Genomic DNA, 26994 nt, shown 5'->3' with positions numbered 1-26994 from the left:
AAAGATTTACAGCCATCAAAGAAATTCTTCCTTGCCTTCTGTCCTCCTCTCGTTGTACAGCTTTTGCCAGTTTTTCCCCACCATCGCCGACTGTCTGCTTGCAGCCTCATTGACACCTTCACAACTTGCTTTCCCACCTACTTTGGTATGCTCAGCAAACTTCAAGACTTATCCATTTTCTCCAAAGATGCTGGCTGACCCGCTGAGTTACTCCAGCATTTTGTCAATCTTTGGGTTAAAACAGCACTACAGTTCATTTTTATTACTCCATGACACCTTGTTGAATGAAATAAATGCAGAATATCTACAGCTCTGTTATGTTCTCAAATATATATATTTTAAAATTGTCAAAAGCTGTTTTCCTTCCACAGAATTAGAGTCAACATGGTTTTATTATGTGTTGGAAAGAATATTTACTCTAACCTCTTCCTCCCCCCCCCCCCCCCGAATCCTTACTTATTGTAACCTCCTACTTATCCTTGGACCATGACCTCACTGACGAGCACTAGACCTTATTATCACACACCATTTCTGATTTCATTACTTCCGGTTCTCTGCCCTTTAAAGCTTCCGACCTTATCATTCCCCAGCCCCGCATGGCCCGATTTTATCATATCATATCATATCATATATATACAGCCGGAAACAGGCCTTTTCGGCCCACCAAGTCCGTGCCGCCCAGTGATCCCCATACATTAACACTATCCTACACCCACTAGGGACAATTTTTACCTTCTCCCCAAAATCCACAAACAGAACTGTCCTGGCAGACCCATTGTTTCTGCTTGTTCATGTCCCACCAAATTAATTTCTCGACTCCATCCTATCCCCACTGGTCCAATCTCACCCTACCTATGTCCAAGCTACCTCACACGCTCTTCGTCTCTTCAACTCCCTGGTCAACTCGTCCCTTTCCACATAAACCACCTCCTCCCCAGGTACATTCCCCTGCAACCACAGGAGATGCAACACCTGTAACTTTACCTCCCCCCTCTACTCCATCTAAGGACCCCGACAGTCTTTCCAGGTGAAGCAGAGGTTCACTTGCACCTTCTCCAACCTCATCTACTGTATCCGCTGTTCCAGGCTCGGTGATCATTTCGCTGAACACCTCCGCTCAGTCCACCTGAACCTACCAGATCTCCCGGCTGCTCAGCACTTTAACTCCCCCTCCCATTCCCAATCTGACCTTTCTGTCCTGGGCCTTCTCCATTGTCAGAGTGAGGCTCAGTGCAAATTGGAGGAACAGCACCTCATATTTCGCTTGGGTAGCTTACACCCCAGCGGTATGAACATTGATCTCTAACCTCAAATAGCCCTTGCTTTCCCTCTCTCTCCATCCCCTCCCCCTTCCCAGTTCTCCCACCAGTCTTACTATCTCTGACTACATTCTATCTCTGTCCCGCCCACTCCCCTGGCATCAGTCTGAAGAAGGGTCTCGACCCGAAACGTCACCCACTCCTTCTCTCCATTGATGCTGCCTGTCCCGCTGAGTTACTCCAGCATATTGTGTCTACCTGTGGTTTTATTATGATTTTCTAAATGTTTTGCTGATGCTTCCTTAATAATAAATTCCAGTATTTTCTCAATGACAGATGTAAGGCCTAATGTTCCTGGCTCTCTATCTCTTTACTTTCTTATAGTGGGGTTAGATTTGTTGTTTCGCAGTTTATTGGGACATTTCCAGAACAGAAAAATGTTGGATTATTATAACCAATGCATCTATTACCCATGTCACCTATGTAATCCAGCTAATGTCAGCCTATAGTTCAATTAGTTTGCTTGGGGCTTTTCTCTGATAGAAAGTTCCTCTCTCCATTTTGCTCCCAGATTTTCTGCCCATATTTGGATGCTTTTATCATCAAGAGAAAATCAAAATATTTGAAAGTCTGCCATTTCCTGATTTCCCATATTAATCCCTGTTTCAGCCTCCAAGGAATGAATGTTTACTTTAGTCACTCTTTTTATATACTTGTGGGAACAGTCACTGTCTGTTTTTGTGTGTCTTAATAGTTGACTCGCATAATCCATATTTTTCTCTTATCTTTATCTTTTAGTCACTCTTAGTTTTGAAATGTTTTCCTGTCTTTCATTGTACGTGTTCTCTTTCAATTAATTATGTATTTGACCTGTTGCGTCTATGTTCAAATGGAATCTATGGTTATGGAATATTTCCTTAAATGTCTGCATTCCACCTTTTTAATCTATTTTATCAATTTCTTTGCCATCTCTGCAATTGCTTTTATTTCTGACTCAAGCCAGATGGGAGATTCTGCCATATTGTTATTATTCTTCCCCAGGGCATCCTTCACTCTGAGATCATCAGTTTTGATGCTTCATTATATATGATCAAGTCTACAATTTATTGGTCCTTGCTTAGTTTCACATCTTGTTGTATTCAGCAGTTTCTGAGAACAATGTGAATTCATCCATGAGATTACTTTCTAATCATTGCATTACTTTTCTTACAATTATTTCTTGATTTATAACTTGTCCTACTGTTGGCGTGGCATAGCACCACTGATTTCTTTCCCCAGCTATTTCTCATCTCCACCCAAACTTGGCTACTTGGTGAGACAAGATAATTTCTTGTTAATTCACTAATTTCTACCCTTTTTTTAAACTAGAACTACCTCACTTCTTTTACATTTTTGTTTCTGCCTGGTGGTCAGTCCCAGAATAATCCACAATTTGAGTTGCTCGTTCATGATTTATGTACAAGTTAGTTTTTAATCTATTTTTTCAATAGTTAAGCCTTGCGATTAATTTTTGCAATAGATAAAAGGGATTATCCTGAAGGAATGAGTTATGTTGTACTGGACTTGGACACAACACAGCATCTTGTTTTGCTGCTATTTTTAAAAAATACGGGTCAACATGACCATCCACTCTTGTTTCTGTATGACTGGTGGAAGCTGTTGGATGATGCACAGTGAGGTTTGGTTGTCTTACAATATTGTGCTCTTCCACATCTTCGGCACGGTGGCGCAGCAGTGGAATTGCTGCCTCAGAGAGCCAGAGACCCGGTTCGATTCTGATTATGGGTGCTGTCTGTATGGAGTTTGTATGTTCACCCCGTGACCTGCGTGGGTTTTTCCCGGGTGCTCTGGTTTCCTTCCACTCTCCAAAGATGTACAGGTTTGTAGACTAACTGACTTGGTAATTGTCCCTAGTGTGTCGGAAGGATAGTGCTAGTGTTGGAAGGGGTCGCTGGTCGGCGTGGACTCGGTGGCCCGAAGGGTCTTTGTCTGTGTTGTATATCTAAAATTAACTAAACTTTGTTTTGAAAGATCACATGGGTTTCTGTGATTGGTAAATAGAAGCATGTGTGTGGTTGCCAAGAGCAGTTATTGTGGGCTTTAGAAGGAAAAAACAGGTGAAGTAAATTGTTTTCCTGTGCAGGCCTTGCTTGCGACCTGGTCAGATGCCCAAATTTTGCCAAGTGTGCAGCAATCTGGACACGGTGTGGGCTGACCTTGTCGGGTTGCTCCCCTTTACCAGTCCAATGTACTAACCCAACCAGAGCGGTGTGTTGGGCAGAGAAAGAGTTACTAAAGCTATCAATATATCCTCCACCACATCTCTGCAGTGTAGCTTTTAATTTGACTTGCACTGATGTATAAAGCTATCTGTTTGTATGGCCTTGGATTAAATTTATTCCTTTTAATCACTCTCCTCTCAGTGGCTGCTAGTATGCCAAGAATTTGTTCTTTCACAGTGGAAGTAATGAGTTTGTGAGGTTGCCAAGGTAATGGCAGTCTAACTCAATCAGAAAAGTACTCCTACTGGGCTTGCTTATCCGCTTCATTGTTTGTTTGTATTTTTAGTGTAAAATGCACGCACACAGACACTGATTTTATTTTTCTCTCTGACCAAAATGTGCTTTGATACAAATGGAAATGAGGTGTTCTTAAGCCGAATGTGTCAGTAAATAAGAACTGTCCATTTCAAAAACTTCACAGGTGACTATTGAAATGTAAGATTCTTATGGGGGGGGGGGGGGGGGGGGGTGGTGGTGGTGGACAGGAGAAATGCTTGGAGGATGCTTTTTCTCATGGACCAGAAGGGGTTGCTTTAGAGTAAAGGGGCGACCATTTACGCCTCTGAGACGAGGAAGAGTTTATTGCAATGGATTGCAAGTCTTTGGTATTCCTTGCCCCAGAATCAGTGGAGACAAAATCTTTGAATTTATTCAACAGTGAGATGGATGGATTTTGTGTAACAGAGTGGTGCAGCAGTTTTGAGTTGCTGCCTGCTCCAGTAACCAGATATCAGGCCTAACCTCATATGTGGTGTTGGAAGGTCCATACACTGCAGCCGTGTGGGTTTCCCTGGTTGCTGCAGTTTCTTCCCATATCTCAAAGACTTGCCAGTTCATGGGGTATTGCCTAATGTAAATCATCACTGGTGGATAGACACAAGGTGCTGGACTAACTCAGCGGGTCAGCCAGCATTTCTGGAGAAAAGGATGGGTGATGTTTTGGGTCGGGACCCTCCTTCAGACTGAAAGTAGATGGGAGGAAACTGGAGATAAGAAAAGGGCTGGCAACAGATGACCAAAGAAGGGTGGAGCACATGATGGCACATTGTTGGCTGGGGAAGAGCTTATCATGAAGGGATACAAGGGTGCGAACAGTGGAACTTGTAGGACAACTAGGGTGGGGGAAGAAGGGGGGGGGGGGGGGGGGGGGAAGCAAGCAGAAATGAGATAAATCAATGTTTATACCACTGGGTTGTAAGATGCCCAAGTGAAATATGATGTTCCACAGATGGCATAGACTTGATGTCCCAAATGGGTTCCTGTCTCATAAGAAGATACAAGTTATATAATATATTCATCAGATAGAAAATGTTCTGGGAAAAGTGAACAAGAAAATTGGATCAGTCGCCATATTGTTGTGGATATAACCCAATCCATCTCACAGACCAGGCTCCCCACCATTGACTCCATCCACACTTCATGCTGGCTCGGGAGAGCAGCCAACATAAACAAACGCCTTTCATATCCCGGCCATTACTTCTCCCATGTCCTGTTGGGCAGAAGATGCAGAAGATTGAAAGCACACACCACCAGGCTCGGGAATAGCTTCTTCCCCTCTGTTTCCAGGCTACTGAGCGATCCTTCCTTAATTTGGGGTACAGTCTGATTTCCCCTCTACCTCATTATGAACATTGGACTTTGTCTCTGGAACTAGCGAAATATAATGCTGAGAACTATATTCTGAACTTGGCTTTTCTTTTGCTCTGCCTATTGTACTTGAGTTTGGATTGATTGTATTCATGTATAATATCTGATTTGATTATATGGCATGCAAAATAACACTTTTCACTGTACCTCAGTACACGTGATCAGAATTAACCTAACCTGCAATTGCAGAATGGGTTCAAAACACTGGTCTATTCCCGTTTTTATTTCCTGTGTTTTTTTAGCCATCTATCCTGTCTGTAGGTTTGAAATTCTGGCACTAAATTGGATTAATGCAGGAAAGTTGTGGCAAACTAAGACCAAAGGCCTGAACAGTCTACTCATGTTCATGTTAACTTTCTCCACTGCTTCCTCGTCTTGGAGACTTGGTCTCTTTAAATCTTGGCCTTATTTTGTGGTGAATCAGTGCTAATAAAGTTAAACAATTAAACAATGAACAGTTTGTACATTAAACACTTTGCACTTAACTGTGTGGTTTGTGTGTGCTTGCTCCCCCTTGAGCAAATCTAAGTACTTGTCATGAGACTTGTCCACCTTGCCCTTGATCCACCTCCCAACTGGCCTGCTGCAATGGCAAGGTCTTTACGACTGCCAAACCTGGCCTCTGATCAAATCCTGGTGCCATCTTTGGCATGTGCTCTATGTTGGTTAGTGGGCCTTTCCCCTTTCTGTGGGGGCCGTTCTCCTCTTCTGAAGAAAAGGCTCGATTTTCAGGCACAGTGTGGAAGATAAGTGACTGCACTGTAATGCTGGAGTAAATCAGCGGGACAGGTCTGAAGAAGGGTCTCGACTCAATGTCACCCATCCATTCTCTCCAGAGATATTGCCTGTCCCACTGAGTTTCTATCTTCAGTGTAAACCAGCATCTGCAGTTCCTTCCTACACAGTGACTGCCCCGTGTTAGCCACTTCCCAAATGCAGTTTCTGCTTAGGATGTGGGTTGGGTGGAAATTAAGACTGTTGCACACCAAAGTGTGTGGTTTATGCATGTACCTGGAACAGTAAATCGGTAATAGCAAGATAACACCAATGTTAAACCTCAATATTGTATTGCCTTGCTGGCTCATCCACTGTTTCTGATGTTGGTTTTGTCAAAGCTTGTAAGAGGCTGCAGGATATTCAAAGACTTGATGTTTTCTTTTGTTTCTTTGGCTTCATTAAGTAGTTGGTTTGTGGTGGCCAAAGGATTTTATTGGGAAATTGCATCACCTAATGTTGATAGGTGGAGCTCTGTGTGAACCTTTCGACGGAAGTAATTCCTCGCCAGTTCCACTCAATAGTCTTGTGGCCTAGTTTCGCTCATTATTTGAATCCAGTGACTTCGGCAGTGTTCAAAGTTGTTTGTCAATGAGAGAGAGGGTAGCATAGTGGCACGGCGGTAGAGTTGCTGCCCCACAGCACCAGAGACCCGGGTTCAATCCGGACTGCAGGTGCTGTCTGCAGAGTTTATACGTTCTCCCCGTGACCTGCACGGATTTTCTCCGAGATCTTCGGTTTCCTCCCACACTCCAAAGACGTACAAGTTTGTAGGTTAATTGGCTTTGGCAAAAAAAAGTTATAAATTGTCCCTAGTGTGTGTAGGATAGTGTTAATGTGTGGGAATCGCTGGTCGGCACAGACTCAATAGACGTGTGCTGAATAATGCCTATGTTGTGATGGTGATCATCTGGTGAGTTGCCAGTCACTGGAACCAGCTTCTCCTCCCGATGCTAATGACAGGTAGCCTGTGTACAATGTGTAGCAATGTGTATTTTGGCAGCGTGTTACATTCTTGCATGTATCATTTAAGGCAGTGTCAATATTCTTACTGTGACTTGAGCCTCTTCAGAGGCATATTCAGTCACAAGTAAAAAGTGCTAAGATTAGTTGTTTTTCCCACTTGGATTTTGCAAGGTTTAGTGGTGTTGATATGGCTGTGATACTTGGTCTGTGCTGTATTAACTGAGGATGGGCTAATGTTACCCCTCAAAACATGGGGTGTTACTGATATTTGACTCTTTGGCGTCCTGAAATGTCATTTAAGTATGTGGTTTGTCCTGGTTTCACAAATGGGTTTTGCTAAAATTGAGTTTGTGCTGTTCATTTAGATCGAAATCTGGCAACTCATTAAGTGCTGTCTGACCTCAAGTTGTTATGCTCTGTGGCAATGCAAAGACTGTCAACAACGATGGAGTGGTGACTCCATGCATCATAAGAGTTGTACAAGACAGAAATGAGCCCATTTTGTCCATCTACACTAATCAAATTTTCCTGGATTAGGAGAACATAGAACGTGGGTCAGTACAGTGCCAAACATAATACCAAAGTAAGTGAATCCCTTCTGCGTGTATGTGATCCACATCCTTCTACTACCTGCATATTCAATTACCACTCTAAATGCCTGTTAAATGCCTTTATTGTGTCGGCTTTCATTGCCTCATCGGGCAATGTGTTCCAGGCACCCACCACTAAATTAGAAAAAACCTTGTCCTGCACATCTCCTTTTAAACTTTTCACCTCTGACCTTGAAGTATACCCTCGCGTCTACGATATTTCCAGCCAGGGTTAAAGGTTGTTATCTGTCTACCTTTTCTATGCTTCTCATAATTTTGTATATTTCTATGGGGCCTGTTCCAGTTATGCGATTTTTAAGGCGACTGCCGGCGACTGTCAAAGTCGTAGCAGATCGCCGAAATTTTCTTTTACCCGACGACAATGACCACGACAATGCCGAGTCAGGTCAATACAAGTAACTTTTATGTGAAACTAGCACCTGGCTGAGAGATTACACCGTCTTCGGAAGCATCGCAAAACTCCCATGCTTACCTGATCGTCAAACTGTCACCTCCAATCTACCCGTCAAATGTCTGACGGTAAATAAATTGGTTAAACAAAACTATCTTCTGGTATCTTCAAATGCCTTTTCTTAATTTAATATTATGTGCTTCTAAATGGATCTGTGACAACCTGGCAAACCTGGGGACAGCATGCGTCAGCACCTGTAATAAGCTACAATACCTGGCGACAAGCCAGCTGTCGCCGAGAAATTTCTATCTGGATTTTTTTTCCGCGAGGCGCCGAGATCCACTACGATTCATTGAAGACTCCTCACGATCATGCCCGCGACACCCCGCCGAACGTTCGGCGACAGCCTAGTCGTTGGCAGTCGCCTTAAAATCACTTAAGTGGGACAGGCCCTTATCAAGTCCACCTCAATCTTCGACACTCCAGAAAAACAATCCAAATTTGTCCACTCTCTCCTCATAGAATTGATAGGGTGAATGTACAGAGTATTTTACACAATTAGGGGAATTAAGAACCTGAGGACAAAGGTTTAAGGTGAGACGGGCAAGATTTAACAGGAACCTGAGGGGCAACTTTTTACTCTGAAAGTTGTGGGTTTATGGAATGAGATGCCAGAGGAGGTGTAAGAAGGAATTGCAGACGCTGGTTTAAACCAAAGATAGACACAAAAAGCTGGAGTAACTCAGCGGGACAGGCAGCATCTTTGGAGTGAAGGAATATGTGTCGTTTCGGGTCGAGATCCTTCTTCAGACTGAGGATGGTTCTCGACCCGAAATGTCACCTATTCCTCTCGAGAGATGCTGCCTGTCCCGCTGAGTTACTCCAGCCTTTTGTGTCTATCTGCCAAAGGAGGTAGTTGAGGCAAGTACTACAACATCATTTAAAAGACACTTGGACAGGTATATGTTGTACTTCATGGTCCGGTACCTGTTGTACCTTTAGTGACTCTGGAAGGACGACAAGTACACGTGTATAAAAGGTTACATTGCTGGAGCTCAACTCCAGGCTGTTTATTCCGTGGCCACCTGCATCCAGAGTGACCGCCTAATCACACCCATCACTTATATACACAGCCATACAAAGTAGTTCTTGGATACACAAAGTAGTCCCAGCAATATCACAACATCCCCCTTGTCTTATATATTACAACATCCCCCTTGTCTTATATAAAATTGTTTTCTTTACCATTCGAGGGCTAAAATATATTTAACAAACAAAACCAAAACACCATTGCTTTTTGCAAACAAAACCAATAGCACAACTAAACACAATTAAACACAATTGCTTTTTTCGCCATCATGGTGGTCACTCCTCTGTGGAATTTCACTCAACGCCGGGTGGTCACTCATCTCCGTGTGGTCACTCGCTCCGTGTGGTCACTCGCTCCGTGTGGTCACTCGCTCCGTGTGGTCACTCGCTCCGTGTGGTCACTCGCTCCGTGTGGTCACTCACTCCGTGCGGTCACTCACTCCGTGCGGTCACTCACTCCGTGCGGTCACTCACCCTGTGCGGTCACTCACTCCGTGCGGTCACTCACTCCGTGCGGTCACTCACTCCGTGCGGTCACTCACTCCGTGCGGTCACTCACCCTGTGCGGTCACTCACTCCGTGTGGTCACTCCACAGATATATACATATATACAAAAGCATCAAATATAATACATTAAGCTTTCAGTACACAGATCACTACACAGGTCATTAAACACAAAATATTCATTTTGTTCCATATCTTCCCCTCAAGAAGACGTGCTGTGTAGATCAAACGTAGTGTCGGCTCTAGATGCTCCACCACCATGATTTGCCTGCCACTGCTGGCCTCCCACTGCTGGGCTGGCACTGCTGGGCTCCCACTGCTGGGTTGGCACTGCTGGGCTCCCACTGCTGGGCTCCCACTGCTGGTTGGCACTGCTGGGCTCCCACTGACGGGCTGGCACTGCTGGGCTCCCACTGCTGGGTTGTCATTGCTGGGCTCCCACTGCTGGGCTGGCACTGCTGGGCTGGCACTGCTGGGTTGGCACTGCTGGGCTCTCACTGCTGAACTGGCACTGCTGGGCTCCCACTGCTGGGTTGGCACTGCTGGGCTCTCACTGCTGAACTGGCACTGCTGGGCTCCCACTGCTGGGTTGGCACTGCTGGGCTCTCACTGCTGGGCTGGCACTGCTGGGCTCTCACTGCTGGGCTGGCACTGCTGTAATCGCGGTGCGCTGGCCCCGCCCACAAGTGCTCCCCGGCAGCTGCCGTTCAACTTTTCGAACGCGCTGCCGCTGGCCCCGCCCACAGGTGCTCCCCGGCTCCGCCCACAGGTGCTCCCGGCAGTTGCCGCTCAAATTCGAACGCGCTGCCGCTGCCTCGGGCCCAGGGCCTCCCGACTCTATGGTCGACGCGCCTGGGTAAGTACGCAGTGCCTCGGCCTTACTGGCCGCTGCACCTCCGCGGGTGGTCGGTCCCTCGGGTCGCCGACCCCCTCCGGTCGCCGCACATCTCCGTGGGTGTCGGTCTCCTCCGGGGCTCTCCCGGTTGCCGCACACCTCCGTGGGTGTCGGTCTCCTCCAGGGCTCTCCCGGTCGCCGCACACCTCCGTGGGTGTCAGCCTCCCCCGGTCGCCGCACACCTCCGTGGGTGTCGGTCTTACCGGTCGCCGCACACCTCTGTGGGTGTCGGTCTTCCCCGGTCACCGCGCACCTCCGTGGGTGTCGGGTCTCCCGGTCACCGCACACCTCCGTGGGTGTCGGGTCTCCCGGTCGCCGCACACCTCCGTGGGTGTCGGTCTCCTCCGGGGCTCTCCCGGTCGCCGCACACCTCCATGGGTGTCGGTCTTCCCCGGTCACCGCACATCTCCGTGTGTGCCGGGTCTCCCGGTCTCCTACAGTTGCCGCACACCTCCATGGGTGTCGGTCTTCCCCGGTCACCGCACATCTCCGTGTGTGTCGGGTCTCCCGGTCTTCCCCGGTCACCGCACATCTCCGTGTGTGTGTCGGGTCTCCCGGTCTCTCCCCCGCGAAGCAGTCGCAGGCTTCTAATCTCGGGCCTACACAGGTGCTGGGGCGCGACGTGGGCCTACACGCACCGCCCTCAGCAGCTTGCAGCGTCACGTCGGCAACTCGGCGCCGACTACTGAGCAGGTAACTATACCAACTCACACTGGCCCTGTCGGGATGCACTCCAAACGTCCCGTACCGAGCTGGAAACTTTTCTTTTGTTTTGTTTCCCTTCAGGGCTTTTTTTTCTTCTTCTTTTTAACCTTTTCTGCTCGGGCATGCTTCATTCCCTCCCTAGGCGAAACACCAAGCCGCTGCCACCATGTTGTACTTCGTGGTCCGGTACTTCTTGTACCTTTGTTGTGACTCTGGAAGGACCACGAGTACACATGTTTAAGATGTTATCATGGTGGAGCTTAACTCCAGGCTGTTTATTCCGTGGCCACCTGCATCCAGAGTGACCGCCCAATCACACCCATCACTTATATACACAGCCATACAAAGTAGTTCTTGGATACACAAAGTAGTCCCAGCAATTTCACAACAGTATATGAATAGGAAAAGTTTACAGGAGTATGGGACAAATGCAGCCAAATGGGACTAGCTTAGATGGGGCATTTTGACTGGCATGGAAGAGTTGGGCCGAAGGGCCTGTTTCCCTACTCTGACTCATTGACCTCCCAAAGGAACAACATTTTTGTCTGTCATTCATATGCATCACTAACAACAAGGGTCTCAGAAGCTATCCCTACGGTACACCACTGGTCACAGTAAAGCATCCCTCCACCACTGTCTTCTGCCTCGTAATGCCAACCCACTTTTGAATCCAATTATCTAGCTTGTCTTGGATCCCATATGTCTTAATCTACTGGACAATTGGTCATTGATTCAAAGATTGAATAAGCCCAGGTCTTGTCGTAAGCTATTTTTGTTTTGGAGGCTGTTTTAGTTCAACAACGATGTGCTACTTTTCCAGGAGGCTTTGAATGATCTAAAAGATGTCCAAGTCATCAGTCACCTGCCTAGGAATAGCATTTGGCTGCATCTTTGATGTATTGAGTGAAGTTTAGTAATTGGCCTGCACAAGATCAGCGGGACAAAACCCACTTGTTCATGCAATCCGTCAATGGTGAAATCTGTTGCAATTTAAGATGCATTAACAGTTTTGTATCGATGTTGCGGAGGGAACATGATCTATAGCATTCTGGTGATGAAAAATATAGCCCTGGTTCTGAGCTTGTAAGACATACTGAATTTGTTGTTATCTATACAGGGCATTTTGATGAAATGCAGTAAATAAAACTAGTTTATTTATGAATGCATCCCTTGGCAGTGCCATTCAACTCTTTTTGGAGCTTCATATTTGGGACTGATGGCGTGTTTTGTTGTAACCACCTAAATTTGCTCACTTGTGAGATTAGTGTTCTTAATCTTCTCTTCCCAGTTGTAAATCTGTGGAATTCTCTGCCTCAGAAGGCAGTGGAGGCCAATTCTCTGGATGCTTTCAAGAGAGAGTTAGATAGAGCTCTTAATGATAGCGGAGTCAGGGGGTATGGGGAGAGGGCAGGAACGGGGTACTGATTGTGAATGGTCAGCCATGATCATGTTGAATGGCGGTGCTGGCTCAAAGGGCTGAATGGCCTCCTCCTGCACCTATTGTCTATTATGCTTTCCTTCCCCTACACTGCCCATTCAGGGATTCTCCCAATGTAATGGTGGATTCCGAGGACGAGATAATTGGTATTAAAGAGAGCATATGGTTTGGATGTTAAGCCTGGCACACCAGGGATATACCTAGCATATCAGACTCTTGGGATATGATATGCCTCACAAAATGGCAAATCCCATTGTCCTGAATTGATTCCACTACTGTGAGGAATATTCGGTAGCTTTTCTTCAGGTTGAGTCTGGGAGGAGTGGGTGCATACACTGTTAAAGTAGAACCTAGCTTGATACTGGTCTGGCAGTGTTCCGTGAGAAGTATGTGTTCTGGCACCGCTACCTTTTGTATTGCTGTCGGATTTCACTGCTCTTAAACTTGATGTCATGATTATATCCCGTTTGCCTACATCAGTTTGTTCACGACATGGGTTGTTGAGCTTCATTATAGTGGCGTCACTCCCTACTGTTGTACTAAGAGGTTGTTATTGTTATCTATCCTCATGCTATTGAATTTGATATCTTGCTTCTTGTGTGTGCTCCTCTAGGGTAAATTGCACCTCTGCAAAGATCTCGATGATGGTTTATGTAATGTTTAATATTTTTAGATCAACTTTGCTGTTTTCCCTTTCTGTTCACTTACTGAATTTGCAGGCGAGGGTAGAAAAAAAATCTATGAACCACATTGCAAACATCTTAATTAAGCACCAAATACTTTCCCTTTTGATGGCAGGCTAGGGATTACTGGATCCGTTAGTGCATCTCCTATGTCTGTAGTTTTCCTGTGGAATTACAAAAGTAATGTTCTTAATGTAAATTGAGAGAAAGAAATGCATCGACTCTGCCAGCGGCATGCATTTCTGACACAGTCTGAGCTGCATGTAGTCAGTTAATGTGCAGGAAGGAACTGCAGGTGCTGATTTAAACCGAAGAAAGACACAAAATTCTCGAGTAACTCAGCAGGACAGGCAGCATTTCTGGATCGAAGGTAGTCTATATAGCTTTCTGTCCTGACAATGGAGGAGGCCCAGGGCAGAAAGCTATCTAGTCTGAAGAAGAGTCTCGACCCGCAATGTCACCCATTCCTTCTCTCCAGAGCCTGTCCCGCTGAGTTACTCCAGCTTTTTGTGTCTATCTTTTGTGAAGCTATCTCGACTGCCTTCTATCCAGAGATGCTGCCTGTCCTGCTGAGTTACTCCAACATTGTGTGTCTATCTGTGGTCAGTTAATGTTTGCTCAGTGGTGTCTGAAGCAAAGTTGAATTGTTATCTGACAATCTGTGGGTTTGCTGCATGTCACTGCCTTCAAGGTCTGGTGGTTCTGCTATTCTGACAGCTGCATAAGATTTATGCTGCTAATAATCTGAAAGGTGGAGAATGGCAATGCAATAGACAATAGACAATAGGTGCAGGAGGAGGCCATTCGGCCCTTCGAGCCAGCACCGCCATTCAGTGTGATCATGGATGATCATTCTCAATCGGTACCCCGTTCTTGCCTTCTCCCCATACCCCCTGACTCCGCTATCCTTAAGAGCTCTATCTAGCTCTCTCTTGAATGCATTCAGAGAATTGGCCTCCACTGCCTTCTGAGGCAGAGAATTCCACAGATTCACAACTCTCTGACTGAGAAAGTTTTTCCTCATCTCAGTTCTAAATGGCCTACCCCTTATTCTTAAACTGTGGCCCCTTGTTCTGGACTCCCCAACATTGGGAACATGTTTCCTGCCTCTAACGTGTCCAACCCCTTAATAATCTTATATGTTTCGATAAGATCCCCTCTCATCTAAATTCCAGTGTGTACAAGCCTAGTCGCTCCACTCTTTCAACATATGACAGTCCCGCCATTCCGGGAATTAACTTAGTAAACCTACGCTGCACGCCCTCAATAGCAAGAATATCCTTCCTCAAATTTGGAGACCAAAACTGCACACAGTACTCCAGGTGCAGTCTCACTAGGGCCCTGTACAACTGCAGAACGACCTCTGCTCCTATACTCAACTCCTCTTGTTATGAAGGCCAACATTCCATTGGCTTTCTTCACTGTCTGCTGTACCTGCATGCTACCTTTCAGTGACTGATGCACTGAAAACAAAGAGCATCTACAGTACTAAGCTGCTAAACTCTGATTCTGGTGATAATGGAAATAATTTTTTGGACTTTCCCCTGTAGGCCGTTCTTCCCTTACTAACTGCTAGTGAGGAAATTTGTACTTTCACAACAGGAAAGGAAAAGTTGAGTGATGTCAGTTGACTCTCTGGTTACTGTCGATGAGGAGATTACTGGTGTGCAAGGGCTACTTACTAACACTGTAAAAGACAACTGATTGTGTTCAGGGTGGTAATTAGCTGCATTGCATTTGTCCTGCTTTCTGAACAGGATAGAACAAGGCAATTTTTCATATTATCAAGTTGATGCAAGTGTTGTTCTGTATTGGAATGGCTTGGGAAGTTCTGGTGTGCGTTGTTTTGGTGCGTGTTGTTCTTTTGCTATAACAAAAGCACTTGGGCATTTCTCTATTGCATTGCAATGAATTGTCTGAAAGTCTGACTTCTGTGACGCAGAGACCTTGGGAGGAGGTGAAGATGGATCACTGTCTACTTTGCAATTGAGACGTGAGGGTAGCTGCCAAACATTCAGCCTTGTCCTAGAATCATACAGCACTGATCACCATGTCTATGATGACCATCAGTGCCCATCTATACTAATCCCATTTACCAGCAATGTGTTGGCAATTCAACTGAAATCTCTCAATCTCTCAACTGAAACCTCGAGCCAGATTTTGCAAAGTTCTCTCTTAAGCGGGATAGCCCATGTTCAGGAAAGACTTTCTTTCAATGTTAGGGCAATTTTCAGGAACCAGGTTTTATTTTGGAACCTCCAGCCACAAATAGACACCCTGTGTAATAACCTTTGCAATCCCAGTGTCTTTAAATCATTGCATCCTCTTTTGTATCGTACGCGATTCATTAAGCTATCACTCTATTAGTTTAAATTGATATTCATTCGTAGCTGTAGCTCCAGGGCTTTGAGAAATACTGAATAATACCCGGGTGTCCATATTCGTTTTTGCTTGTTCTGTGATGAACTAATGTTGGACTTGCATTTCCAAAAGCCTTGCCTTATAGCCGTTCTTCAAATGGATGTTTGACCTTGGGAATGTCACTGCTGAGGTCATGTTCATAAGTGGTAAGAATCGAATTAGACCATTCTGCCCATCATGTCTACTCCGCCATTCAATCATGGCTGATCTATCTTTCCCTCTTAACCCCATTCTCCTGCCTTCTCCCCATCACCCCTGACACCTGTACTAATCAAGAACCTATTTGTCTCTGCCTTGAAAAAAAATCATTCGACTTGTCCTCCACAGCCTTCTGTGGCAATGAATTCCACAGATTAACCACCCTCTGACAAAATAAATTCCTGCTCATCTCATTTCTAACGGAACGTCCTTTAATTCTGAGGGTATGACCTCTGGTCCTAGACTCTCCCACTAGTGGAAACATCCTCTCCATATCCACTCTTATCCCAGCTTCTTCACATTGTGTCAACACTCTATTCATCCATTCCCTAAAGAACCCTCTGGATTTTTAGTTCAGAAAATCTGTTGACATCAGGTGAGAAATGCATCAACTTGGCTATGAAGCCTGTGGTCAAACATCCAGCTGACATTTGTCTTTGGCGGGATCTTTGCCTCCATTCTTAATCCCTGTGGGTGCATCTCAAACAGTTGCATGCAATTCCAGGAATCCAAGATTCCAGGAACCTTCATTTCTGTGCTGTGGTCTGCTTTCTTTTGAATTGTGCATTTCAAAGATTTAAACCAGTACAGTCTCTAAAACACCTAAACTGGCTGGCTTCCAAACTGCTTTTTGTGCAAGTTTTATGAAATGTTTGGAGCTCTGCAGGCTGGCCTGTCTGGGATCTTGGGGCACTAGGTTTGTTTGTAAGAGTTTTATTTTCCAAGCTGACAGATGGGTTGTGGGAAGGGGTCATCGGGAAGGTGGAACCAATGCTCGTCCACTCTCCTTCAGCTGAGCGATTGTTTGTTCAAGTGTTATTCAGGAAGTACTTCACTTCCTGTCTTCAGTCCCTGCTTCCCAAGGCGCACTGCTCCCACAGTATTAATTATTAATTTCCTGTCAAACAGCACATGCGGTTGACTTTCCTTACTTGAATTTATACTGTCTCAGTTCACTTCTCTTTTTGGCCCCTTGACTACAGATTCTGGACTTGAGAATAGTGTGAATGTGACATGAGATTTCTTTCAAAGATTGCTTTGATACAAAAATTTGGTGGTGAAGTGGCACAAGTGGAAAGTAACAGCGGACAGCGTTTCCTTGTTATATTTTCACGTGAAAATACTTCCTAGCCGATATGCAATGGTATCCGTTTTGCAGGATCATGTATTCAATACCTAATATTTTGGTCCGGAAACCAAAGCATGCAGTCCAGTGTGACAGCTCATTGCAGTACCAAGGGAACTCTACATTGCCACTCTTTGATCCTTTGTGATGATATCAGAGTCCTTGAGGTACTATTTCAAAAGAAGAGACAAAGTGTTCATCTTTGTGGACCAAGCAGCACTTGGCACTGAGAATCTCCAAACCTTCAGGCCAGGGCAAGGAATTCCAAAAATGTACAAAAATTTAAAAAGACATGAGTTCTAAATGGTCAGCTCCTTTACCCTGATCGTCTGTCCTCTAGTTGGTGATCTTCCAACTGAAGGGCACAGTGTCTTAGTTACAACCTTGTTTTCTCTTGTGGAATTCTGTACCTCTGTGAGATCATCTCTTGCACTGGCTATTTTTTCCACCTTGCTTTGTATCATCAGCAAACTTTGATACCTCGCACTTTTTTTGCCTTTCATCTTAATGGATGACCAGTAGAAGACATGGTTCAGCTGGTCTGGCGCTCATCTTCAATTGCCACTGTTTTCTATCTGAACAATGTTTTCCTAATAAAAAACAAAATGCTGGGGATATTCAGGAGGTGAGGCAGCAACTGAAAAGAATGCAGCTAATGTTTTAGGTGGAAGAACCTTCATCAAAACTGAAAAATGAACCATGTTCCCTCTCTAAGAATGTGTATTACAAACTGACTGTTTCCAGCACTTTCTGGTTTTATTTCAAATTTCCACCATCTTCAGTTTTCCTGTCCTTTTCAATGTTTCCTTAATCATCAATATCCCGCAAGAACCATTTGGGTTGGTACACTGTCAAATGCCTTGAAACGTTGTGGTTTGCGTCTTATCTTCCCTGCCAGTTATCTCCCCAAGAAACTATTTTGACTTTGTCCAACGTTTCCATCCTTTCACAAAACTATGCCGACTCCAAGCTACCTGCCGCTCTGCCCTTATTGATGGATTCCAGCGTTTTGTCAACAACTGCTGTCGAGCTTATGATCTATGATAATGATCCATGAGCTTGCGTTCTCTCTTTCAGAACGTGAATAACTGTGTTGTATTTATACATTTCCAGGATCTAGTGCATCCACTTCTACTCTTTTTAGACTCCTGGTTTGTGAATTCTCAACTGCAGGAAGTTGTTGAGTTTTGGTTCTCTTAATTTCTTTGATATTGGGTCCTCTGGTTCCTTTTTATTTTTGTTCCATTATTTTAGTTTCATTTATTTTCTGGTATGAAAACAAATGCAAAATATTTGTTTAATGCCTCGCCATTTCCATACCTGTTCTCTTTGCTATTTTTGGTAAAATAAGCTGCTATGTTTCATCACTATTCCAATTTATATGTAGAATAACTTATGCAATTTAGGGAATCTAGAGGTTAATAAATGCAATATATAAGCACAGAAAATATTGGAACGACTCAGCAGGTCGCATAACATCATGAAGACCTGTCAGCCTGAAATGTTAACACTGTTTTTCACTCCACATTTGTCCTCCTGAGTACATTCAAAACGTTCTAATTTTATTTTAGATTTCAAGGGCGACACGGTGGCGCAGTGGTAAAGTTGCAGCCTTACAGCGCCAGAGACCCAGGTTCAATCCTGGCTACGGGTGCTGTCTGTACGGAGTTTGTACGTTCTCCCCGTGACCTGTATGGGTTTGGCTTTGGCCGAGAACTTTGGCTTCCTCACACACTCCAAAGACGTACAGGTTTGTAGGTTAATTGGCTTAGTATAAATGTTTTAAAAATGTCCCTAGTGTAGGATAGTGTTAATGTGTGGGGATCGCTGGCCGGTGTGGATTCGATGGGCCGATGTGCCTGTTTCTGCCCTGTACCACTAAACTAAACTAAGAATCTTAGGTTTTATTTTCAAGAAAATCCACAGAAAATGATGAAAATATTCAGCAAGTCGGTGGAGTGAGAAACAGAGCGGATCTTCAAATCAATGACCTTTCATCAAAATCAGGGGGAAAATTGAGAGAACAAGCATGCTTTAAGTGCCAGAACAGGGGATGGGAATAACGAGTGTGTCCAGTGCCATTTGAGTGTGGGTGTTGAAGACTTGTCGATCAGAGAAGATTTGCACGGAGGAAGAAGGGAGGGGGGGGGGGGGGGGTTTGAGGCGAGAGGGAAGGGGGGGGAGGACAGGGTGCTGCACCAATGCAGGAGAGGTTTGGGCCCAACGGGTCTAGTTTGGTCTAGTTTATATTAACAATGCAATTTGGGTTATGGTTCTGTTAATTCAGAAGGTCAAATCTCTGAAATGCTAACTCCTTTTCCCTCTCCCTGACCTGATACCTCCGGCATTTTCTGTTCTTTATTTTAGATTTTGAGGAATTCACCTTTGGCATCTGCAGTAAGCTTGAACAATGGATGCTAATGGAGATGCTGGCAGTTTACAACAATAGCCATTTTCATTTTTGGCTGTAGCTCCCTAAAATTGAGGAAGATCTGTACAGTAACACGCCTTTAATTGAGTTCTCTTGTGAAGTAGGTCATTTGCTCATGTTTAACATTAGCTGCTTTTTAAAATAACAATGATCAAAAATTGAATCATCATCCTCCATGATTCATGAGCTAAAGGTTTATTTTCACCACTTGTTAGCGGCAATAACTAGCAGTATATTGGTTGTCTTTGAAAGACCCTGGTTAAGCTTTTCCTAGTGCTGGCGTCCTTTTGATAGCTGAGCAGGTTCTGGAAACCAAATCTAGGTTTTGTATTTGTCTGTAATCTTAATGATGCATGATCAAGGGCGAGTTGGCAGATCTAACATGCAATGGCAGAAGAGTTTCGACCACTGTCACAGTTGTCTTGGGTCAGGGGGACTGTTCATGTCAGAACATTTTCTGATGATTAATATCCTTTGCTGCCGGATCAGTGATTGGCCTGTTGCTGGTGGGTGAATGAATTGCCAGTGCTGGCTGAGGAAAACTGAAAAGTAGCCAAATATGAGTAACAAGGAGTAGATTGGAACCAAAACGGAATTTATGTGGCCATTGAAAATTGAATTAGTTTAATCGATAAGGTCACAGTCCATTTTCCCACGCAAACACTGTCGTGTGCTGCATTCCCACAACTTTGGGGAGGAACTTTGATTCTTAACAGTCAATGAGACAACTGGTATCAACTTTGTAGCAACTCTAGTAAAGGGATGCTTGAAGAAAAGGGAAGGGAAACCAACGTTATTTGCTGAAGCCTAACATTCGGTTCATGGCAAGTCAGATCAGTCCTAAAGAATGGTGGGACTGACCAGAGACCAAGATGTTTCAGAATAAAGTGCAGATGTTTCAGGAAGTGGCTGCGGCTGTGGCTCACTGGCAGTCTGTCTTTTTTTCCTTTCTTTGTATATTGTCAGCGTTTAGATGTATGTAATGACCTATTTTTAGCTGTGTTTATGTGGGGGGTGGGGGAAACCTGTTTTTTAAATCTCTTCCTCAACGGAGATGCAACCTTTTTCCATGTCGTATCTCCGTTCGCGCTACGGCCTAACACCGTGGAGTTGGCCCGGACTTACCATCTCCACCTTCGGAGGCTTCGGCCGCGGGCCCTGTGGATCGCAATATCAGGAGCTCGCAGGTCCCTGGCTGGCAACCGGCTTTCGGGAGCTCCAGCCGTAGCAGCTTCGACCGCCCCGAATCGTAAGGCTCGATCGACCCGTTCGCAGGACCTTCATCGCCCTGCGTGGCTCGGCCGCGCCACCTTCCATCGCCCGATGGGGGCTCAGGTCCTTCATCGGCCTGCTCGGCTCGGCCATGGGACCTTCCATCGCCCGGCGGGGGTTTCAAAAGTCGGGAGCCTCGATCGCCTCGAAGCAGCAGTCTGACTGCCTGACCGCGGGAGAAGAATAGAGGAGGAGATAAGACTTTTCTTTGCCTTCCATCACAGTGAGGGTGTTCCTGGAGGAATCACTGTGATGGTTGTCTGTGTTAAACTTGTGTCATTGTGTGTCTTGTGCTCCTTATTGTTTATGACTGCATGGTAACGACAATTTCATTCAAATCTATTTTTGTAAGACAATAAAAGCGATTTGTAGTTGGATTTGGAGGAGCATGAGGGTGAAGTATTCTGTGCGCTTGATCAGTGTATTGAAGTACTCTTGAGTGCTTGTAACTCAACTGAAGGGAAGGCAAAATTAATGGATGGAGTGAAAACTGGAAAGGAGAAGGTATTCAAAAGGTTGATGTTTAGATGGCCAACGTGGAGTCGGTGGGCGTTAAAGCCTGTTTCCACGCTATATCTCCAAAGTAAACGAAATAATTTTTATAGGGTGGCACAGTGCTGTAATGGTAGCGCCAGAGACCTGAGTTGACTACGGGTGCTGACTGCAGAGTTCTCCCTGTGACCGTGTGGGTTTTCTCTTGGTGCTCTGGTTACCTCCCACACTCCAAGCAGCTACAGGTGTGTAGGTTAATTAGCTTAGGTAAATGTTGTCCCTAGTGTGTAGGATAGTGTTAGTGTACGCAGTGATCAATAGTTAGCATGGGCTCGTTGGGCCGCAGGGCCTGTTTCTGCGCTGTATGTCTAAAGTCTAAACTATTACAGAGTTGACAGATGGCAATTAACGGAAAAATTTGAAACTTATATTTTTGGCTGAGAGACCAAGTAGAGGGAATATGGTCTGAGTGGTACGGTTCTGAAAGATGTATCAGATCAGAGTGTACATCTGCGTAAATCTTTGAAAGTAGCAACAAATGTTGGGATTGCGGGTGGGAAAGTAATTGGGATCCTGAGCTTCAGAAATAAAGGTATAGTGGGAATTTGAGGGGAAAACCTCATGCAAAGAGTGGCACAAAATGAAGAAGGAATGGGCAACATTTTGTGTTGAGACCCTTCTTCAGACAAAGAGTGGTTCTGATTTGCTGTTCAAAACGTGTTCAGTTAGGGTTTTCAAAAGAACTTGGATTGGGACTTTTTGGGCTACAACAAACTGGTGAAAGAATGGAATTGACTCTATCTGTCACCAAAACCAACAAAGACTCTAAATCTGATGGCCTTCTGTGTAATAGCAGATCTATGATTCTGGTTAGAAATTCTAAATACCACCCATGATTTCTGTTAGTATATAAGTAATCTTTGTCATGTGGAAAATTCTGCAAGTTTGTTTGCCTAAAAATAGTGGGGGGTTTTCCAAGTAACAAAAATAGGAGCTTTATTCTGAATATCTGCTCTGCAGCAGATAGTTCCTGTAGCAATGGCACCAGTGGTTGCTCTGAACACTAATTGAATTGAAATGGTGAAGAGCTTCACAAAATTACTTTAAATTAAATTACAGGTGCAGTGCAAGGATCCTTTAAAGCTAATGACTACTACATTGAAGACACAGAAATGTGGAATGACTTCTGAGTCAACTGGGTGCTTGTAAAAACACAGACTCATTTAAGAAATGTAGTTCAAGATATGAGAGCTATAAGCTCTCTCAAGGTGAATTAACCAAGGTGTGCATGACCATTCATATTTATCATGCAAGCTTCCATTCGTGCATTCTTGATTGGACTACTTAGAAACAGTGAGTTCCACTCTAAGTGAGTCTTAATGAGATATGTGGGGTTTGATCTCTGATATGCCAGTCTCTACTTCACAACCCTAATGCACTCAAACATGCAGGGTTTCCATTGAATCATTGCAGTGTCCCAAGAAAAGTTTCACACCAAAGGTGAAAAATGAAAGGAAACACTAGGTGCTGGAATCTTGAAGGAAAAACATGTGCTGGATGAACTTGGCGGGTCAGGCAGCATTTGTGGAGGGAATTGACAGACTTGGGAAAATTCAAATCTCCTTTTGTTAGATGTCACGGAGCTGTAAAGGAAATGGATAGAAAATAAGCATGACTTTGCTTGCTTGCACTAAACTTGCACTAAACTTGCACCATGAAATGGATAGAAAATAAACATGACTTTGCTTGCTTGCACTAAACTTGGGGGTTAAAAACATAATGTTGGTAATAGAGGAAAGAATTGTTTTAGAAAAGAACTAATTAACTTAAAACAGAAAATGCTGGAAGTACTCAGAAGTCAGGCAGCACCTCTGGAGTGGAAAAACAGGGTTAATGTCTTGGGTTAACAGCCGTTCATCAATATTTTCTGAATGTTTCCAGTACTTTTTCTTTCATATTTCTGGCGTATGCAGTTTTTAAATGACTATTTATTAAATATTTCAATATCAAGTTCTTCCATTATCCTTTCCACACATTTTAATCTTGGTTAAAAAAAATATTGGCTTGTATGTTGTGAGAGTTACTATGGCCAGATGTGCAGCTGAAAAGCTAAATTGAGTGCACGTTTGTTTCAGGTCCTGGTACTGGGATTTGCACACTCCACTTTTCTCATTTTCTGTATCCCTACCTATTTAAGTTATATCTGCCATAAAGCTCTGAAAATACAATATACAGCAAATTTGGAAATGAGGAGCATTTGGCATAGTACAGTTTGTCAGTGATTCCATAACCTGGGAGATGCAGTCTTCTATCTGTAAGTAGTTGGATGGCGTGGATAGGGGGAGAGCAGAGAACAGTGTGATAAGTCGCGGCAAATTTGCAGTGAGTTTAATATTTGATGAACCTGTCTCTGCTTAGGATCCTGAAACTCCATCGTAGGGATACAACATTACTAGAATTTTACAAATAAATCTCTTCCTTCCTCTTGGAATTGCATTACTTCAAACATTGTTTTCAATTAGTGCTTTGGGTTTCAAACAGTGCATCAATCATCTTTTAATAAATGCTAGTATCTACAGTGCCCTCAATGTTTAGGACAAAGACCCATCGTTTATTTATTTGCTTCTGTACTCCACAATTTGAGATTTGCAATAGAAAAAAATGTGGTTAAAGTGCACATTGTCAGATTTTAATAATGGCCATTTTTATACATTTTGGTGTTTAAACATAGTGTCCCCCCCCCATTTCAAAAATTGAATCATCATCCTCCATGGTTCATGAGCTAAAGTTTATTTTCACCACATGTTAGAGATAATAACTACTAGTGTATTGGTTGTCTTTGAAAAAAAACTGGTTATGCTTTTCCTTGTGCTGGCATTCTTTTGATAGCTTAGCAGGTTCTGGAAACCAAATCTGGAGACATCATTTGAGCAGGGAGGGATTTCCATCATCTAGGAAAAGTAAATGGCAATTCCTGTAAGTGTAGACTGCCAACGCTTCTGAAGAAGGGTCTCAACCCAAAACGTCATCCATTCCTTCTCTCCAGAGATGCTGCCTGTCCTACTGAGTTACTCCAGCAGTTTGTGTCAACCCTCCTGATATATTGGGCGACTGTCTGATTCCTGTACATTGCTCTCGGCATGATTTGTGTATGACTCAACCCAGTGAATAAATTCATGGAGCACAAGTATCTTTATTTCTTGCAAACCTTTTCCTTTCTAATACCTTTTCATAAGTTTTTCATAAACACTTTTGATACTTGAATCTCCTCATTGCAAGTAGAGGCCTAGGAATTTGCTCATTTGATGCATGTCTTAACCACTGGTTTGAAACCGCCATTAATTTCAGAAGGTAGCATCAGTGAGTTGGTTGTATTTACTGTTGATATTTCCCCCTGATTTGCTCTTGAACTGCTGTTTCAGAGGCATGATTGCTATCTCCCCCCCCCCCCCCCCCCCCACCCAACCCATCCTTCCACAATCATTCCTAAAAGCAGTGATTCCTGTTCCGTGCAATTCTGCAGTCTTGCGGGATCTGACGGGAGTGCCGTGAACAGTTGGATGATGGCTAAATGCACTTGATGAGGTAAAATTACACTGTTCTAAATGAAGAGCAGGAGTGAGAGGCCATTTAAAAATGATGGCTATTTTGAAAGTGTGGCACAGGCTCGATTGGCTGAATGGCCTTCTGTGCTATAAGATTTTATAGTGTAACCCTGGCCGAGTGTGAATAATTTCTCTGTGGGTGTTTTATAGGGTGGGCCACATCAATATACCACATCAATATGCAGGTAGAACTGGATTGTGGCCTGAGAGCATTCAGTTGATTCTTTACGGCACCCCTGCTGAGGTTTGCAAACTCCGCCGATGTGGAGACAACTGCGATCGTCTGATTTGGTGTGATTAAGATGTGAACAGTTGAAAAATGTACTTCATTTTGGTAGATTTTTAATTCCAAATCATTTTTGCACAGATTGGAGCTCCCAATGTATCTCCATGCTGGTCGGTCTCTTTGAGTTGCCGTGTAAGAGGTGCTGGACGGTCTGTTCCCAATGCCACCCCCGGCAGACATTGTGAAGGTGGCAATCGAATGGCCAGGAGCTAATGCCCAACTGATCGAAATAGACCAGGTGAGTGGCTGTGATGCTGAGCAGAGATCCTGTGATTTGGAAGCTGTGTCATGGGGAAAGAACACTGGCATCTATCTTCATAAGGGCTCCCTGAACTGTTGAATATTTCCAGTATTTTCTGTTCTTATTTTGGGTTTTCAGTAACTGCACTTTTTTTGCTTGTTTGTCAAAAACTATTGTGGACATTTCCACAGTGGAGCTGCTGAGATAAACCAGAGTAATTACAGAGAGATACAAGATACTGCAAATGCTGGAGCCTTGAGGGGAAAAGCAAACAAACGGCTATACGAACTCAGCGGGCCAATCTGAAGAAGGGTCCCAATAATGTCATGTGTTTGTTCCCTCAGCAGATGATGCCTGACCCCCTGAGTTAAACCAGCGTTTTGTCTTTTTCATTACAGACAGAGCAGGTACAAGGGTGGAGTGTTGGACAACCAGAGTCACACTGTGGAGCTTTGAGACGAGGACATTATTGGTGTTGCAGGAGAGAGAATGTTGGATGTGGGGGGGTGGGGGGGAGTTAGACAGAGATGTGGGCGTATTGTAATACATGTAGGACAGAGAACAGAGCCTCCTTGACTGGGATGAGATCAACGTCAAAATCTCTTGCTGGTTCCCCATGTGTGCCATTGTGCAATGGGTGAGATCAGTGTTGCAGCGCTAATTTTTTAGGTGCCGGAGCTATCACTGATGCCGGAGCGGCTACTGTTAAATTCCCCGCTAGTTAAAATTCCCTGCTGTTTATTTGGGGTTTTTTTACGGAGGTGCCGGAGTGACGCTCCAGCGAGCTCCGACTGCACTGCACCCCTAGGTGAGATGTGCTATGTGGGACTCTGCGATGGGCAGCTGTAACTTTCTGTGCTGTAAAGTTCTGTTCGGTCAAATATTGCTTCTAATTGGCAGCTTGGTTGAATGACACCTCTTATCACTCAGTACATTTGCCAACTACTGTTAAGGGACTTTCTTTCATATTATGCAAATCTTAATTTGACAGCTTAATTAGGCTATCAACCAGAATATTTGGCTGCAAAATGTTAAACCAACACATTGGACTCTTGTTATCCCCACACCTGCTGGAACATCACTATGTCTATGTGACATAAAATCTTTGATGATTTTTTTTAAATTAAAAAATGTAAACGTGTGAATTAATGTTCTGACCATCTATCCAATTGTTTCATCTGATTACACTCCTGTGCCATGCTTTGAGATGTTTCAATGTCTTTTTAAAAACTCCATAAAAATGGAAGTTTCCCCTCTCTTAACGCATTCTTTAATTCTACTCACTTTAATGACAACCTGAAGCCAAATTGGGACATACGACTGTGCTGATTTATATTACGTGCTGGTGACTAACTAAATCATGGTATTCTTTATATTTGCCTTTAATTCTAGGATATTTGGCTCTCATGATCCTCATCCACCTGTGAAGAGTTGACAGAGTAGGAAGACTTCAGGCTTGTTTCCAAATCACTGATAGACACAAAATGCTGGAGTAACTTCAGTCTGAAGAAAAGTCCCGACCCGAAATGTCACCTCTGCATTTTCTCCAAAGATGTTGTCTGGCCTGATGAGTTACTCCAGCATTTTATGTCTATCTTTGGTTTAAACCAACATTTCTATTTCAAGTCTCTGAGTTGGATAATTCGGCCAAACTGATGCACTAGCTTCAAAACCCTGA

General features: G+C 44.2%; 1 protein-coding gene across 5 annotated transcripts in view; it reads left to right on the top strand.

Moving 5' to 3' along the window:
- The window catches only part of LOC144604351 (engulfment and cell motility protein 2), a 145014-nt gene that overhangs the window by 34441 nt on the left and 83579 nt on the right, over positions 1 to 26994 (top strand). For 4 of the 5 annotated variants that reach the window (XM_078418641.1, XM_078418639.1, XM_078418637.1 and 1 more), the window contains exon 2: positions 25157 to 25313. In XM_078418641.1, the coding sequence (XP_078274767.1) occupies positions 25236 to 25313 (78 nt within the window). In that variant the 5' untranslated portion in view covers positions 25157 to 25235. Of the gene's footprint in view, positions 1 to 7415; positions 7512 to 25156; positions 25314 to 26994 lie in introns of those variants that run through there. The other variant, XM_078418640.1, reaches the window with a different exon arrangement.

This window comes from Rhinoraja longicauda, chromosome 22 (assembly GCF_053455715.1).
Source record: "Rhinoraja longicauda isolate Sanriku21f chromosome 22, sRhiLon1.1, whole genome shotgun sequence".
Taxonomy (NCBI): Eukaryota; Metazoa; Chordata; class Chondrichthyes; order Rajiformes; family Arhynchobatidae; genus Rhinoraja; species Rhinoraja longicauda.
This window is presented reverse-complemented; position numbering and strand designations above follow the sequence as displayed.